Source organism: Elephantulus edwardii, unplaced genomic scaffold (genome assembly GCF_000299155.1).
Source record: "Elephantulus edwardii isolate Elephantulus edwardi_28Jun2011 unplaced genomic scaffold, EleEdw1.0 scaffold00398, whole genome shotgun sequence".
In the NCBI taxonomy this organism is placed as follows: Eukaryota; Metazoa; Chordata; class Mammalia; order Macroscelidea; family Macroscelididae; genus Elephantulus; species Elephantulus edwardii.
In genome coordinates this window covers 716,524-735,494 of record NW_006400148.1, presented here as the reverse complement: position 1 = coordinate 735,494, position 18,971 = coordinate 716,524, and the positions used below count along the sequence as shown (strand labels likewise).

Below are 18,971 nucleotides of genomic sequence, written 5' to 3'. Positions count from 1 at the left end.
GTGGAGGGATGGTGCAGGAAAGGAAGGCCCTCTATGAGGTGGATTGATTCAGTGACTGGGATAATTGGGATGGGAGTGTCAGAGACAGTGCGATTTGCACATGACAGAGCGGAGTTTAGGACTGTTGTACATAGGGTCTCTATGAGTCGCTGGCGACTCGACGGCACATAACAACAACAACAACAACAACCTTCAAACTAATTTATATAAGCAATCAATATTTGTTTAATGTATTCTCAAAATAAAGCCATTTTATTACTGTTTATCAGTTTTAACCTTTTTTGAAAAAAATGATAGGTTCACTGGAGTCCAAAACTAATGTCAACGAACAAGATTTAATCCCACTTGTCAGTCAGCAAGATTGTATCTAGCATATACGTTTCTAGGACAGATCAATGAAAGGATCAAGGATTTGTGAGTAGATTATAACAAGTAGACAAATCAAAATAACCTAAAGTGAACATCAAGCACTGTAGTAAGATACATATGTTGTTCTTGTTAGTTGTCATTGAGTTGAGCCATCAATCATAGTGACCTTATGAACAACAGGCCTGAAAGCCTTTCTATAACTATTGACATTTATCAAATTTCATAGAGTTTCCAGAGGCATGTTGTTTAAGAAGTGGATGCCACTCCTGCTTCCAAAAGATACGTGTAAGCTCTGTAATGGTTGTGTTGCATTTGTTGAAGAGCTCATCCAAGGTTGTTGAGGTACCATCTCACTCCAGTAACAGTGGCAAAATTTAACAGGACAGCAAGATATATCTAGCTGTTGGGGAGGATGTGGCGAGTAAAGAACTCTTATACATTGTTGGTGGGATTGTAAAATCGTGCAACCCTTCTAGAAGGCAATTTGATGTTTCCTTAAAAGTCTGAACATAGAAATTCTACCCAGCTATTCCACTACTTGGAATATATTCTAAGAATATGAGAACAGAGGCACAAACTGAGATTTATACACCAATGTTCATAACAGTATTATTCACTCTCACAAGAACATGGAAACTGCCCAAATGTCCAACCACAAAAGAATGGATTGAGAAATTACAGTACATTCACAAAACTGAATACTATGTAGCACGCAGGAGCAATAACTTTGTAAATTATTACCTAACTTGGGAAAGACTGGAGAACATTATGCTGAGTGAACTAACTCAGTTCCACAGGGATAAATATTGTATTAAACCATTATTATAGAATTGAGTGTAAGGATCCAGTGGGTGGGAGAGGCTGGAAGCAGAGGGATGTGGATGTGTGCAGGGGGAGGTGGGATAAATCATTGGGTTGTACAATTTTATGGGTGAAAGACTGAAAAAATTTATCCGAATTTGTATTCAAATTTTGTAAATAAACTAGTAAAGAGAAAAAGAAATCAAAATAGTCTTTACACTAGAGAAATCTGCTTTCAAAAATCTCTTCAAAGGTCTAAAGAGCAAAGATGTCAGTTTAAAGACTAAGGTGCACTTAAGGATCCAAGCCATGGTATTTTCAATTGTTTCCTATGCATCCGAAAGTTGGACAATAAATGATGACAGATGAAAATAAATCATTGCAGATGTATAGGATTTCATTTAATCTATTTTCTTTAATTGTGTTTTATGAATATCTGAGTTTCTTTCAAAAAAATACCCCAACTTGTAATATTAATGTTTAGTAAAATCATTTTATCACAAGATTATTTACCATAGAGTCACAAAATTTGATAGGTGGTGGGAGGGGTGGGTAAAGGAAATTGAAAAGATTCAGTGTGAAAATTAATGTATACGAATTTTGTAAGTAAAGCAGTATAAAATTAAAAATTTATTTTAAACAATAAAAAGGTTGTTGTTGTTGGTATGTGCCCTAAAGTCGTTGCGGTTCATAGTGACCCTATGTACAAAAGCCCTAAGCCCTGTTCTATACCTTGCCAATCTTATTGTCTCCAACAAGCCTATCTCCATTACCCCAGTGAATGACTCAATCCATCTTATTGAGGGTTTTCCTCTCCTGTACTGTCCCTCCACCATGCCAAGCATGACATCCCTCTCCAAGGACTGATCCCGCCTTGCAATATGTCCAAAGTATGTCAGATGATGCTTTAGAATCTTTTTCTCCAAGGAGGAGCCTGGTCTCACCCTCTCTAGAACAAACTTGTTTGTTCTCCTAGCAATCCATGGTATATTCAATACTCTTCTCCAGCACCACAGCTCAAAGGCATCAACTCTCCTTCTGTCATCCCTAGTCATTGTCTGGCTCTCTGATGCATAGCAAGCAATTGCAAAGATCATGGCCTGAATCAGGTGCACCTTAGTCTCCAGAGTGACATCATTGCTCTTCTGTACTTGGAAAGGTCTCTGACAGCAGACTTTTCCAATGCAATTAGTTGTGTGTTTTTTTTAATTTCCTGGCTGCTGGTACCAAGAGTGTTGACGTAGAGACAAGTAAACTGAAGCTGTCAACAATCTCAATCTCTTCATCATCCATCGTGATGCTGCCAATTGGCCCAGTGATGAGAATCGGTTTTGATGTTGAACTTCAATCCATACTGAAGGATGCAGTCATTGGTCTTCTGCAGCAAGTACTTCAGGTCTTCCTCAGTTTCAGCAAGCAGGGTTATATCATCTTTGTAACACAGATTGTTGATGAGTGTACTTCCAGCCCTGATGCACACTTCTCCTCATAGAGCTCAGCCTCTGGTTATATGTTCTGCATATAGATTGAAAAGATATGGAGATAGGACACACCCTTGACACATACCCATCCCAATTTTGAACCATGCAGTATTTCCTTGCTCTGTTCTGACAATTGCCTCCTCGTCCAAATATAAGTTTCACATTAGCATCATCAGTTGTTCTGAGATTCCCATTCTTCTCAGAGTCAGGCACAGTTTTTTGTAATCCACACAGTCAAGTGCCTTTGCATAGTCAATTAACAAAGAAAGACCCTCCTCTGGTACTTTCTGCTTTCAGCCAAGATCCATCTGACATTAGCCAAAATATCTCTAGTGCCACAGTCTCTTCTAAATCCAGCCTGCACTTAAGGCATTTCTTTGTTGATATGCTGTTCCAGTCATTTTTCAATAATCTTCTGCAGAATCTTGCTTGCATGTAAAATCAGTGATACTGGTAGATCATGTAAGTATTTGAGATTTTCAGGACTACATACATTGCTGGGATTTCCATTCCTCTCAGAGTCAGCCACAGTTTGTTATGATCCACACAGTCAAAAGCCTTTGAGTAATCAATGAAACACAGATAGACATTCTTCTGGTATTCTCTGCTTTCAGCCAAGATCCATCTAACATCAGCAACAATATCCCTAGTACCACGACCCCTTCTAAACCCAGCCTGGACTTCTGGCAGTTCTCTGCTGATGTGCTGTTCTAATCGATTTTGGATAATCTTCAGTAGAATCTTGCTTGCATGTGAAATCAATGACACTGTTCTGTAGTTTCCACACTCAGTTGGGTCACCTTTCTTTGGAATGGGAACAAATATAGATCTCTTCCAGTCAGTTGGCCAAGTGGTTGTTCTCCAGATTTCTTGGTACAACTTGGTGAGCACATCCAGGGCAACATCTATTATATGAAATAGTTCAATTGGTATATCATCTATTCCTGGGGCCTCATTTTTTGCTATTTTCTTCAAAGCAGCTTGAACTTCTTCCTTCATCACCATAGGCTCTTGCTCATATGTTATTTCTTTAAATTCCTCTGTATCTGCCAGTTCCTTTCTATATAATGACTCAGTATATTCCTTCCATCTTCTTTTAATACTTCCTGGATCATTTAATATTCTGCCCAAAGCATCCTTGATTACAGCAACTCTAGGTTTGAATTTGTCAGAACAGAGCAGGGTAACACTGCATGGTTCAAAATTGGGAAGGGTGGACGCCAGGGATGCATCCTGTCTCCATACCTTTTCAACATGTATGCAGAGCAGATTATCCGAGAAGCTGGGCTCTATGAGGAGAATTGTGGCATCAGGATTGGTGGAAGATCTATTAACAATCTGCGGTATGCAGATGGCACAACCCTGCTTGTTGAAACTGAGGAGGACCTCATTCACTTGCTGTGAAGGGTCAGGGACTGTAACCTTCAGTATGGACTGAGGCTCAATGTCAAGAAGACAAAGATTCTCACCACTGGACCAATTGGCAGCCTCAGGATGGATGGCGAAGAGACTGAGATTGTTCACAGCTTCAGTTTGCTCGGCTCCACAATCAACACTCTTGGCACCAGCAGTCAGGAAATCAAAAAGCGTATCGCGATGGGAAAGTCTGCTGTTAGGGACCTCTCTAAAGTACTCAGGAACAACGGTGTCTCTCTGGAGACTAAGGTGTGCCTGATACAGGCCATGGTATTTGCAATCTCTTGTTGTGCATCAGAGAGTTGGACAATGACTAGGCAGGACAGAAGGAGAGTGGATGCTTTTGAACTGTGGTGCTGGAGAAGAGTACTGGATGTACCATGGACTGCCAGGAAAACAAACAGATTCATCTTGGAGAGGATTAAACCAAGCTACTCCTTGGAGGCAAGGATTCTGGGGCTTCGTCTGACATACTTTGGACATGGTGCCAGGAGGGATGGGTCCTTGGAGAGGGACATCATGCTTGGGAGAGTGGAGGGACGGTGCAGGAGGGGAAGACCCTCTATGAGATGGATTGATTCGGTGACTGGGGTAATCGGGATGGGTGTGTCAGAGGCAGTGGGGTTGGCGGAGGATAGATCAGGGTTTAGGGCTGTTGTGCATAAGGTCACTATGAGTCAGAAACGACTCGACGGCACACAACAACAACATACACTGCTAAAATCACTCTTCACTTTTTACAGCACTAAAGCATTTATATGGTTTTTAAATATAGAAGTACACAGTGAAAATGTAATTTTCTCAAGAGATTTATGTTTAGAGCTGTAAAAGATTTCCAAAGATTAATTCTGTTTGTTTCCTATTTTATGGTTTTTCATTATGCTCATTAGCATTAAACTCAAACTCATTGCCATGCATGTGAAACCAACTCACAGGTGACCCTCTGTTGGGTTTCCAAGGCCATAAATAACGTTGGAGGAGATTGTCCCTCTTTCTCTGGTAGAGCTGCCGGTGGATTCAAACTGCCTGAGAAGAGTGACCTTTGGATTAAAAGTGCAACCTTCTATGGAGTAATCACCAGAGCTCAAGTATAATTATTTTCTTCTCAGTTTTTCTCTTTGTTGTTGACTCCCATTGAGTTATTATTAATAGTGACCCTACATGGTTAATCACTAGGTCTTCCTTTACATTTAAAAGAAGGCTTCCCTTTCCTTCTCTGCCCTTAGTATTTGCTTACTACCATATTATCTTATTGCTTGTTTCTTGAGTAATGGAAGGAAAGATGAAGTAAAATGGTTAATAGCTCAAATTTTCTGAACCATTGGCCATATGAATTCTCACTTTCCTGTCAAAGTTTTTCTTTTCTTTTTAATTTATGGATATTAGTTTCTACAAATTAAAGGAGAGGAAAGTACAATTTAGGTAACTAAATGTAAAATTCAGTTCTTAAGAACACTTTTAATACTTGAAGTTAGAGCCACAGAAAAAAACTTCTGCAAATGGTTTTCCAAATCTGGGTCCCACAGAGAAAACATCTTGCTTATATTAATTACCCTTTTAGAATAATTTCTCAATATATTTTAAATACAATTAATTGACTTTGGGACATTAGAAGCTGCACTCTGAAAAAACCTACAAATATCAAAGGGTCATATTTTTCTGAAGTTTAATACATTAAAAACCCAAACCAAAACTCCTCCACCAAACTTAAGCTTATTGCCCTTCAGTCAGTTGTGACTCACATATAATCTACCTCTATCAGTTTTGACTCACATGTCACTGATATCAAATTCCCAACACTATAAATCTTGACAGGAAGACTGCCCATCTTTCTTTTGTGGTACCGCTTGTGGATTGAACTGGTGGCCTAATCTGTAGAGGTGGCATAGTCGGTGGAGTTGGGCTTCTAACCCAAAGGCTGCTCCTCTTATCGTTGTTGTTAAGTGCTGTAGAGTCAAGTATGACTCATAGCAACCCTATGAATAAAAGATCTGTCTTGTTCTGTCCTGTGCCATTCTCACACTTCCTGACACAAAAAAAGCCCATTGAGGCAGTCACCGTGTCAATCCAACTTGTCCAGGGTCTTCCTTTCCTTTGTCAACCTCCACCCTTCCCAACATCATGTCCTTCTACAAGCATTAGCCCATCCTAACAACATGTCCAAAGTATGTGAGACAAAACTGCATCATCTTGCCTCCAAAGAGCACTCCAGCTGCACCCTCTCCAAGACATATCTGTCTATTCTCTTGGCTGTCATTTGGAATGTTCAGTGCTCTTCTCCAACACCACAACTCAAAGGTGTCAATTCTTGTCATCCTCACTCTCTGTTGAGTTCTCAGATGCATAACAAGTAATCAGAAAGACTATGACCTGAATCAGACATACATACCTTAGTCCTCAAAATGACATCATTACTCCTCAATAATTTAGAGAGGTCCCTGATTACAGATATTCCCAGTGCAATGTGCCTCCTTATTTCCTGACTGCTGGTACTCAGGATGTTAATTATGGATCCAAGCAAGATGAAGCTGTTGACAGTTTCAATAATTCACATCTGTCAGCAGCTCCACAGAACAATTACAGATCCTCTGTTCCCTTTTGAATTATAGCCTTGGGAAAAAATACTAGAGGAACAAGTATTTATTTACTTAGTTGTCTTTTAGTTAGAAGCATCATATGCTATAGACTACACACCCTCAAATATGAGAATTATTGCCAAGTCTAATTAAGAATGTAGAGGAAAAGTATTGTCTTTTAGGTGAACAGAATTTAGTAGAGAGAAAGGAAAGGCTCCAGAAGGGGAATCTGAGTGAGAGTAAGTATGTGTTTTGGCAAAACATATCTGCATTCTCTCCAATAGGGTCAAAGCAGCAGGGGCTTATTAGTTTCTTAATAGTAATAAGGATTTATTAGAATTAAGAAATGAAGTTCTGGTTGCCTAGTGGTAAGGCAGATGGTTTGAATTTACAAACTGCTCCAGGGGAGAAAGATGGACAGTCTCCTCTTGTGTGATTTACAGCCTCTGCAAATCTACTGGAGGGCCAGCTAAGAGGCTGTTCCAACTAGAAGACAGTGACTGAGGGAGTGGATAAAGCTGTAGGGAGCTTTGCTGGTGCAATCTACAGGTAGTTGAGCTGCTAAATCAAAGGCAGCATCTCTCTGGCAGTTGAACCCACCAGTGGCTCAGCTAGAGGAAGATGGTGAAAGTTCTCTGTGATTTTGCTCTTGCTGTTGTTATATGCCATGAACTCAACTAAGACTCACAGTGACCCTTTGAACAACGAATCTGAGCTTTGGCCTATTCTGGGCTGGGTCTCCAACTGGGCCAAGCCAAAGCTTCTGAAAATCTGCTGGAGGGTCAGCTAGGAGTTAATATTAACTGAAAGGTAATGACTTTGAGTTGTGAATAAAGCTTCACATGTTCATCGATTGTTGAGGAATGATGGGTATGGCTATGTTTGATAAGAAGAAAATATCTGTTCTCTAGTTTTTAACATCAGATGCCCTCTCTGAGATCTGACTGTGGCTGCCTTATCTTAAAAAGAGTGATAGGAATGTGTTAAAGACCTAAAGATTTCATGACCTGGAAAAACCAGACAATCCTATTGAATTCTGATTCTCCATTTTCATGAGGAACAAGATTACTTTCATCATTCATTTCCTTCCAGATATGAATGAGTTAAATGTGTCTATAGATATGAGTTAATTTTTTAACTATCTTTCATCAACTTGGCTCTCTGACATATTATTAACATTCATAGGAAGGACTCATTGGAACTTATTGTACTACTCTAGGCACCCCAAGAGCAAATTGATATGCTTCTCAACATAAGCAAGCATGTTTGTAAACTATTCTACTAGGACCTTGAGCATTAAAAGGGTGGTGGAAAAGTACTAAAATAGCCTAAGGTCAGCAAGAACAATCGCTGGTCTTGTCATTGCTGATTAAAGCATTTCACTGAGGTCCTTCAAACTCCCTAGATTAAGAGGCTTTCTCTTTTTAGAAGCACTCTGGAGAATAGTACCCTTTCTTTTTCTATTTTAAAATTCCAATTGCTTTTGATGTTCTTAACTGGGTGCCTTGATGATAATGTTCTGAATTTATAGTACCTTTCAAGTGCAAGTACTTTACAAATGACATCGAAGGCTCACTCGCCAGAGACTACACTATCTAAAAAAGCTGCTAGAGATTTAAGTAGTCAGGAGGCAGTTTGAAATTGACCTGGGAGGTTAAGGATATGATCTCATTTCTACTGAAAAATGTCCTGGGAGTGCCAATGACCTCAAGAGGTTAAGAATTTTAGCTTTGCATTTCTTTTCAAAGGCTACCTGTGACTCTCTAGGGCCCTCCTGGAGCAATGGTCTTTGTTCATACAAAGGCGAGGATTTCATTAATAGCATCACTAGCACTACTTCTCACCCAGGACTGTATCACAGTACCCTACCACAGTTTAGACCTTCTTTGTCTGTGAAATCTGACCTAGTCAGAGTACAAGGAGACTTTGCCTCAGGTAAGATTTGTAATACATTGAGATTATATATCTTTCTCCAATCTCTGATCAAATGTTATGGTTTTGTTCCTTTTTTCTTCTCCATTGGAGCGTTCTTGAATTTTTCCACAGAGGTGATGAAAATGTGAGTTATTAAAAAAGTGAACTTGATTTCAAATGTTTATGTTTTGTATTTACAAAGGATATTAAATTTATTATGGTGCCTTAAAAATAGGGTTATAAAAAAAATAGAGTTATACACAGAACACAAAACACATAGATTTTCAGCTATGGATGAAAATCAGTTTTATTTGCATGTTATCCTTCAAATATTTAATATTCTTTTTCTCGATTGCAATTCTTAATATCAAGGTATACTTAACATATTTCCTCTAGGTGCAAAGAATATCTTGAAGAGACACATATTTATGAATATATAGTAAAAAAGATTTCTTTTTCTAATGTTTCCATTGAAAAACAATACAGTAAAAGATGAAATTTGTAATAATTTGTAAATTTTTTTTCAGCTCTGATGAAGCCTTCAGTAAAGTCAATTTAAATTACCGTACAGAAAATGGGCTATCTCTACTTCATTTATGTTGCATTTGTGGAGGTAAGTGTTTGAAACTTGCTACATTTAAAACTGTTTATATATGTATATGATCAATGATTCAAAGTATTTTATAAACTACAAGAAAATTCTCTTCATTTTCAATTTTATGTTTTGCTTTGCATCCTCCAGTCCTGAGAGCATTCAGACGAAGCAATGACCAACCAGGCAAATATTCCAATTGATTAAGCTCAGGATTTAAGTTTCATTGTGATCCTTCTCTGAAGCAAGTCACTTAGTTTTTTTGCAAATCAAAAAGCATTTTCAGTACTGAGCATGTCAATCAGGAGTCAAGTTAAATTCAGAAGCATTTAAAGCATTGCCCAAAATATTGTCAAGCAGTCACTTCACAATATGCATTAAGAAGACGTTGAAAGTGATAAATGCCAAAGATAAAATATCACTATAAGGGTTAAACTGGAGGGTATCATTTCATCATATTTTGTTCTGTGTTTTTTATGAGTTCATGTGTTCTGTGAGTTTAAACCATGTACCTATATCAAAGCTTGACATATGGTTGATATTCAATAAATATATTAATAAATGAATAGTTGATATATCTCTAAGTCTATATATATGTTCTTGTTATGTGCGGTCAAGTCACCTATGACTCATAGTGACCCTACTTACAACAGCTCTGATGCCTGCCCTATCCTGGGCCAGTCTCACTGACTTTGACACCCTACCCTCATTACCCCAGTCAATCTATCTCCTCTGGGATCTCCCTCTCTTGTCCTGTCCCTCCACCCATCCAAGCACAATGTCCTTCTCCAAGGACTGGTCCCTCCTGGCCATGTACCCAAAGTATGTGAGATGGATCTTCAAAAGCCTAGCCCTTCAAAGAGGAACTTGATTTCATCCTCTCCTATACAGGCCTGTTTATTTTGTTCTCTTGGTGGTCCATGAACATATGTTCAAAAACTCTTCTCCAATACCACATATCAAAGGCATCAATTTTCTTCTGTCATCGTTAGTCGTTGTCTAGCTCTCTGATGTATAGCAAGTAATTATGAAATCATGTTCTGAAACTGGTGCACCTTAGTCTCTAGACTAAGATTGTTGCTTCTCAGTACTCTGTAGAGGTTGTTGACAGCAGATTTTCCCAATGCAACTCATCTTTTGATTTCTTAAATGCTGGTGCAAAGAGTGGTGATTGTGTGGCAGCACAAGCTGAAATTTTTGACAATTTCAATTTCTATCTTGGTTATCTATCATCTATCTATCTATCTATCTATCTATCTATCTATCTATCTATCATCTAATCCAAGTTTCTATCTGTCATCTACTTCAAGTTAGTACTGAACATGTTCAGCATTTCTCAAAGTGAAAGAACGTAAGCCTCTACTTGCAAAACTGAATCTGGTGGCAAAATATTTAATTATACAGGAAGAGTAAAAATAAGAGGAAATACACAGTCATTGTACCAAAAAGAAGTGGTTGACACTGAACCACTTGATAAGAAGTAGAATGTGATCAAGAACTAGTAATAATGAAGGAAGAAGCTCAAGTTGTTCTGAAGACATTGGGGGGAAAATAAGACCCCAGGAATTGATGGAATAATAATTGAGACATTTCAACAAACAAAGACAGTCCTGGATGTGCTCATTAGCCTATGCCGTGAAATTTTGCCAACCAACTGGAAGAGATCCATTATATCTCCCCATTTTAAAAAATATGATTAATGTTAAAGTTATTTAACAGCATACTTAATTTAATATGCAAGTGAAGTATTATTTTTACTGATAGTTAAAAACAAATGCAACAATACATTTAGAAAATAAAGTTGGATTCAGAAGAAGGCATAGAATGAAGAATATCATTGTGTATGTCAGACAGATCTTGACCCAAACCTGAGAATACTAGGAAGATATTTATTTGTGTTTTATTATTTATACAAAGAAATTGATTGTATGGATTATAACAAATTATGGTTAATATCAATGAGAATGGAAATCCTAGAATATTGAATTGTGCTCCTGCTAAATCTAAACATAGGTCATGAAGGAGTTTTCTGGGGTGGGGGGAAGGGAACACCATACAGTTTAAAATCAGAATGATAAGTGTCAGGATTGTATACTTTTTCCATACCTATTCAAACTGTTTTCAGAGCAAATCATTCAAGAAACAGGACTATATGAAAGGAAGCAAAGATTAGAGTAAGGCTCACAATCTTGCTTTCAGAAAATGAATAAAACTTGAAAAATTTGCTGATAAAGATCAAAGATGACAGCTTTCAATATCAGTTACATCTCAACCTCAAGAAACCAAAAGTACTCACCACTGGACCAAAAGGCAGGAAGTCTGTGCAAAGTTGTGCTGTTGCCCTAAAGGTGGCCAGATTGAATCTACTTTAAACTCCAAAGGAGAAAATGCATAATCTTCTGTGCAATTTGCAACCTTCAAAAACCCACTGGAGGAACAGCAAACACGGTAATGGGTTTTATTTTTTTTGAAGCTCAATAGACAGCATCATGTTAGAAGGAGAAAAGATGAAAGTTGTCGAGGATTTAATTTTCATTGGATCCACAGTATCCATGGTTGCAGCAGTGGTGCATTGGGAAAATCTGTGGTGAAGCATGCCTTCAAAGTGCTAAAGATCAAGGATACCAGTTTAAAGACTAAGGTGTTCCTGACCATGCCATGTTTAATTAAATCATGAAAAAGGAGGAGAGAAGAATCAATGTCGTTGAGTCGAGGTGTTGGCAAAGAGTATAGAACATCCTGTAGATGCCAAAAGAACAAATCTGACTTGGGGGAAGTGCATTGAGTATGTTCCCTAGAGGCAAGGATGCTAACTTCACCTCCCATATTAGACATGTTATCAGGGGTACCAGTCCTTGGAAGAAGACCTCATGCTAAGAAAGGTAGAGCATTAGTGAATTAGAGGACGACTTTCAATAAGATGAATTGACACAGTGACGGTAACAATGGGCTGAAGCATGATAGAGAGTATGAGAATAGTGGAGGATTGGACAAGGTTCTAACCTGTTGTTCACAGAGTAGCTCTGAGTAGTATTTTGATTAGAGCGCAACTAAACAAGAAGTCCAAGTATCAACTGTGTATCCCTTAATCATTGAACCCAGTCAACAATAACTGTACGAACCTAAGCATCCTTCCAAAGCTCAAGTGATTTCCTAACCTTCATCCTGTCCACATTATTTCTCTGATAAAAAAAATACAGCTCCCCTACAGAATAATAATATCCTGAGACATCATCTACCACCTACAGTTTTATCTATTGCTTTATCATCAGTAGTTTATTAAGATGAATGATTTCATGTTTTTATGTCTTAAAAACATCTGGTAATGAAAGCACTAAATAAAAATATAACACAAGTCCATCAAAATGCACAGCAGTGATATAAAACTTTCTAAATGGAGTTGAAATGTGCATTATTAACTCAGGCTGTCAATTAATAGTAAACTTCACAAATGGCCTGATGAACAGCTGTTTGACATTTTCATACATTGGTGTGGCATTTACCATAAAGTTTGTGGGATATTTTAGAGTTACCAGGTTCACCTCCAAGAGGAGTTAAACTGCTTTTTATTGTTCTTTAAGGCAACAAGTCACATATCCGAACTCTTATGTTAAAAGGCCTCCGCCCATCTCGACTGACAAGAAGTGGATTTACAGCCTTACACTTGGCTGTTTACAAGGTACCACATTTTTAACTCCATAAATACTGTTTGTCATTGTTGTTGCTATTCTGGAGAATAATCTGTGACTCATAGTGACCCTATGTACAACAGCCCTAAAGCCTGCTCTTACCTGGTGCCAGCCTCATTGTCTCTGACACAACTACACCCATTATTAAGACAAAAAAAAAAGTTAAGTACCATTAAATTTCTTTCCCTTTTTTTGAGAAGTCATGTATGACAGAAAATTTCAGGGTAATATTGTTGGTAGTGGTGGTTTTAGGTGCCATCCAGTTGAATATGACTCATATCGACTTGATGAACAACACATCTGAACCCTGTCCTATCCTGTGCCCTCCTAACCATCTCGGACACACTTGAAACCATTGCTGCAGTCACTGTGTCAATCTACCTGGTTGAGGATTTTCCTATTCTTTGCCATCCCTCCAACCTTTACAAGCATGATGTCCCTCTCCTTGAAATAATCTATTCTAGAAACATGCTTGAAGTGTTTGAGATAAAACTTTATCATCTTTGCCTCCGGGAAATACTCTGGCAGCTTTGTCTCCAAAATATATCTGTTTGTTATTTTGATACCACTTTTCAAAAGCATCAATTATTCTTCTATCATTCATAGTCATTGTCCAATTCTCAGTAGTTTATCAAGTGATTGGAAAGACCATGACCTGAATCAGTATGATGAGAAGCACTAAGTTATTGGACAGCTCTCTTTCCTTTTACTTATCAATTAGCTTCTATATGTCAGATGTATACTCTATTAGCAGTTCCTGCATTTAACTCATTTCATTCTCTCCTAAACCTTCAATGGCATAGTAATCCCAATGTTAAATGGTTAGCCATTGGTTAAACAATGTTTTAACCATGTTTTACCAGATATTACCTCCGTAATACCTGATATTGAGCACAAGTGTTCTGAAACATTCTTCTTAATGTTAGCCACACAGTCAAATGTAGTTGCATAGTCAATGAAGCATACATACACAGTGTTCTTATATTCTTTACTTTCAGCCAGAGTCTATCTGGCATCAATAATAATATCCCTGGTGCCACGCCCACTTCCAAACCCTGTTTGAAATTCTGATAGTTTCCTATCTATTATGTACTGTTCTAGCCATTTTGGAATGATCTTCAGCAACATTTTGCTTGTATGTAATATTAATCATAATGTTCAATAATTTCACATAATGTTGGACTACCACTCTTGAGAATAAAATCAAACATGGATCATTTCCAATCAGTTGGCTAGACATCTGTCCTCTAAATCCCTGCTGTGGGCTGGTAGGGTTGTATCTGTCAGTTGAAACATGTCAATAAGTATCCATCGAATCCTGAGGCCTTCTTTTTGGCCATTGTCTGTAGTCAAGCTTCAATTTATTTCTTCATTACCATTAGCTTTTGTTCTTATATCACTTTCTGAAATTTTTCTGTGTCAGTGGACACTGCATGGTTTAAAATTAAGAAAAATGAGTCAAGTTTGTATCCTCTCTCTATTTCTATTCAATCTGTATGCTGAGAAAATTATTTGGGAACTGGCCTCATTGAAAAAAGAATGTGGCGTCAGGAATCTGAGGAATAATAACCTGCATCATGCAGATAACACAACTTTGCTTGTTGAACATGAGGAGGGCTTGAAGAACTTGATGCATACCATCAAAGAATACAGCTGTCAAGATAGATTACATGTAAATATCAAGAACACAAAAATTCCCATGACTAGACTAATAGGCAGCATCATGATAAATAGATAAAAGACTGAAGCTGGCAACAATTTCCTTTTACTTCCATCCACAATCTCTTGGTATTAGTAGTAAGGAAATCAGGAGACGTATTGAACTGGGAAAGTCTGCAGTTAGGGACGTCTCCAAATTATTGAGAGAAGTCAGTTTGAAGACTATGGTGCATCTGATTCAGACCATGGTCTTTCCCATCTCTTGCTATGCATCTGGAATCTGGACATGAATGAATAAGGAAGGCAGAAGAAGAATTGATGACTTTGAGCTGTGGTGTTGGAGAGGAATACTGAATATCCAATCTGGAGAGCCAGAGTGCTACATCTCACATATTTCAGGCATGTTGCTAGGAGAGGCTGTTCCTTTTGAGAGACACCATGCTTGGAAAGGAGGAGGGTTTGTGCAAGAAAGATCCTCAATCAGATAGATTGACATGGTGACTGCTGCAATGGACTCCAGTGTGTTACAAAGTGTGAGGACGGTGCAGGACAGGAAAGGGTTCAGATCTGCTGTTGATAGGGTTGCTGTGGTCATACTGAACTTGATAGCACCTAACAGCAACACAACCTGATATCAAGTTGCCTATGTGAAGAGAGGAAACTGTAAATAAAAATGAAAGAAGTACATTGAAGCTTTGTTGCTTTTGTGCAACTTTTCTTTGATAAAAATGCTATAAAGATTCTTGTTATTTTTCTTTCAATTCTCTAACCACTGCTTCAGTTGTTTATTTCCTTACATGGAGCACTAGTTCAAATGTAATTTAAGTACTGAGAGAAGAGTAAACATAAAAAATTAATTGGGCAAACTGGAATACTCGAAGTTAAGATAAATCCTTGAGATTCCATAAATATAAATTTGAGACTATTTTCTCACTTTCTAATTATAATAATAACTGCTTTCATTTAATCTGCACTTAAGTTGAGCTAAATATCACACTGATTTGTATATACATCATTTCTTTAATTTTCTCCAAAATAATTTAGAAAGGCTCATATTCAGCTTATTTTACAGATAAAGAAACTGACGGTTAAGGTTAGGGGTCCGGTAAATGTTAAAACTGACATTAAAACCAAGTACAGTCGATGCATATATCCAGGATTTCAATTCTATAGTAAATAGTTTGTCTTTTACTTATCCTGTAATACAATTTTTATTTCAGTTTGAGGCCTGTAAGTATGTTGTTGGAGAAGATGTTGCCAAGGTGCTCCTTGGTGGAAAAGATGATGAAGCTCTGTCTAACATCCTTTGGGCATGTAGTCATAAGAGGCAAGTAGGAGGGTCAACAAAAAGGAGGAAGACCCTCAGTGAGTTGGAGTGACACAGTGGCTGCAGCAATGAACCCAAGTATAGCAGGGATGATAAGGATGGTTCAGGATAGAATAGGATTCAAGTCTTCTCTCTACAGGATTGTTGAGTGTTGTGGTTGACTCTGCAGCATCTAACAATAGCAACAACAAGTATCTGTGTGGCTGTCAGGGAGGGACAGAGGCTAGTTATGTATGCACTTGAATCAGATAACATTGCACTATATCCCTCACCCCAGCATCTAGTGTTTTCCCCTATGGGAGAAGAGTGCCGTATTTACCACAATTCAGAGTCCCATATTTTTGTTATCCAGAAAATGAAGTTCCTGCCACTCATCCTTGTCATGCTTAGATCATATTCATTCAAGACCTTTAATATCTTAAGGGAGAAATCTCCAGCTAAATACTAAATTCCATTTGTTGTTGTTGTTTTATACCATAGAGTCAGACCCAACCCACAGCTGACCCTCCGGTGGGTTTTCAGAGGCAGTTAATCAAAGGGAGGAGATTGCCCATCTTTCTCCCATGGAGCAGCTGGTGGCCTCGGACCATGTGCTTTTTAGATTGTAGCGCAGCTTCTTGCCACTAGGCCACCAGAGCTCCAAAACTACCTTTAAGGTCCTCAGCAGTGGGTCCACTCTAGAAGCTGGTTTCTTGCATCTTAATGGGGAGTCACATAAGGAAAGTTTTGGGTTGTGTTTGATTTATGATATCGGGGGTTTTTGGTTTGGTTTTTTTTTTCCTCCACAAGCAGGTGTCAGTTGGCCTTTGGCCCCTTTTAGCTCACAAGGACCCAAGGACAGAGGCCTGCTAAAGGGTGTATTTTTTAATTTCCATGCTGAAGGGTTGAGTCCGTGGTTTGCCTGGAAGCTCTTGAGCAGTGGTCCCACTCTGGAACCTGGTTTCTTGCATCTTGATGGGAACATTCTTTAAGTGGTACAGCAATTTATTTGCTGTTCTGAATATCTTGGAGTAGCTGTGATGCTGAACACTGTGCCACAGTTGTGTCAAATACCATAATGGTTGCCCATCATGGACAGTGTTTGGAGGAGAATCTAGATTGATTAAGGTTTAGAAGCAGGAGTGGCATCCACTTCCTAAAACCGATGCTTCTGGAAACTCTATAACCATAGAGAAGTGATGTTAATTAGAGAACAGAGTTCAGGTTGCTTTGAGTTGTACTCGACTTAAGGACACTTAACCACTGCTAAGTGAGACTAGTGTTGTTATATTTAGAGGAACATTCTTCTACTTTATAGATCACTCTTTGTCAATCTGCTGTACTGAGGAAATATAGGTTTGCTGTGATGTTGAATCTTTGCCATTGGGGTATTGGATACCATAATGGTCTCCCAGTGTGGACAGTGTTTAGTTAGTGGAGCTCCCAGTTGTAATATAGGTTTGGAAGCAGGAGGGACATCCAATTTCTAAACCACAAGCCTTTGAAAACTCTATGAACTTGGAGAAATGACGATAGCTATGGAAAGGCATTAGGCATTTTGTTCATAGAGTCACTATGAGTCATACTCAATGGCAGTTAATAACAACAGAAACAACAAAAAAACTTGCTCAAGGTTATCAAAAATTGACTGGAACATCAACAGAGATCTGTCAAAAATTCATTCAAGATTTAGAAGAGACTGTGGCACTTAGGATATCATTGTGGATATCTGATGGATCTTGGCTGAATGCATTGAATACCAGAAGGATGTCTGTCTGCATTTTGTCAGCTACATAAAGGCATTTGACTATGTGGATCACAACAAACTGGTTAAAGCAGAGAAGAACAGGGATCCCAGAATGCTTAATTGTGTCATGTAAAACCTATACCTAGAACATGAAAATATTATCTGAACAGAACAAGAGACTATTGCTTGGTTTAAAATCAAGAAAAGAGTGAGTCATGGATCTATCCATTTCCTTTATCTTTTCCACCTATAAATGGAACAAATCATTCAGAAGACTGGACTTTTTGAGAAATGTAGCATCAGGATTGGAGAAAAACTCATCAACGGCTTGTATTATGTACATGATAGAACCTTGATCGTCAAAACTGAGGAGGACATGAAGTGTTTGCTGCAGGGGGTCAAGGAATGCAGCTTCAATATTAACTGCATCTCAACATCAAGAAAACAGTGATCCTCACTACGGAGCCAATAGGCAGTATTTGACAGATGGATGAAAGATTGAGGTTGTTCGTGATTTCTTTGTATCAACACTCTTGGTATCAGCATTCAGGAAACCAAAAGACAAGTTTCACTGGGAGAATCTGCTTTTTAGAATCTCTCCTGAAAGCTGAAGAGTATCTCTGCTAATCTAGATAATAAAACACACCTTTCCTAGGCCATGGTCTTTTCAGATACTTGCTATAGATCTAAGAGCTGGACAATGACTAAGGATTACAGAAGAATCAACGTCTTTGAGTTGTGGTGCTGGAGAAGAGTATTGAACATATCATCAACTTCCAAGAGAACAAACTGGACTGTCCTGGAGATAATGAATTTAGGTTGCTCCTTGGAGACAAAGATTTTGAAACTCTGGCTCACATATATTGGGCATATTGCCAGGAAACTCTAGACCTTAGACAAGGACATCAGGCTTGGGAGGCTAGAGGATCAATATAGGATAGGAAGACTCAGAATGAGATGGATTAAGACAGTTACTGTGGCAATGGACTCAGGTGTATCAGAGATGATGAGTTTGGCTCAATGTAGGGCAAGGTTTAAAGCCATTGTATATGGGGTCACTATGATTCATAGTTGACTCAATAGCACATTACAATGATAACAATAATCTTCCTGCCCCTAAATAGAGGCATTGGGCCACTAGACTCACGGGCTCACTGGCATCTGGCTGTGATGAAGGTGCCTTCATAGATGCCCATTGAGATCCACTCTGGGCCAGTTCTGACGTCAGGACTCAGGCCACACCCAACTGTGATAACATTGTTGAATAAACATGTAATTAAGGCTCAGTGTTGATTACTGGTGATTAGAATGCAAAAGTTGTCAATTTTGTGTCTTCTAGGTTGCAACACCCCCATGATACATCTTGAAGGATATGTACATGTACAGCCAAGCACAATCAATAAGAGTGCATCTGAATTCCA

General features: G+C 38.5%; 1 protein-coding gene across 1 annotated transcript in view; it reads left to right on the top strand.

The window, feature by feature from the left end:
* The window catches only part of TNNI3K (TNNI3 interacting kinase), a 617,968-nt gene that overhangs the window by 17,754 nt on the left and 581,243 nt on the right, over window positions 1–18,971 (top strand). Inside the window, exons 3-4 of the mRNA XM_006902367.1 lie at window positions 9,085–9,170; window positions 12,731–12,828. Of these exons, the coding sequence (XP_006902429.1) occupies window positions 9,085–9,170; window positions 12,731–12,828 (184 nt within the window). The remainder of the gene's footprint in view (window positions 1–9,084; window positions 9,171–12,730; window positions 12,829–18,971) is intronic.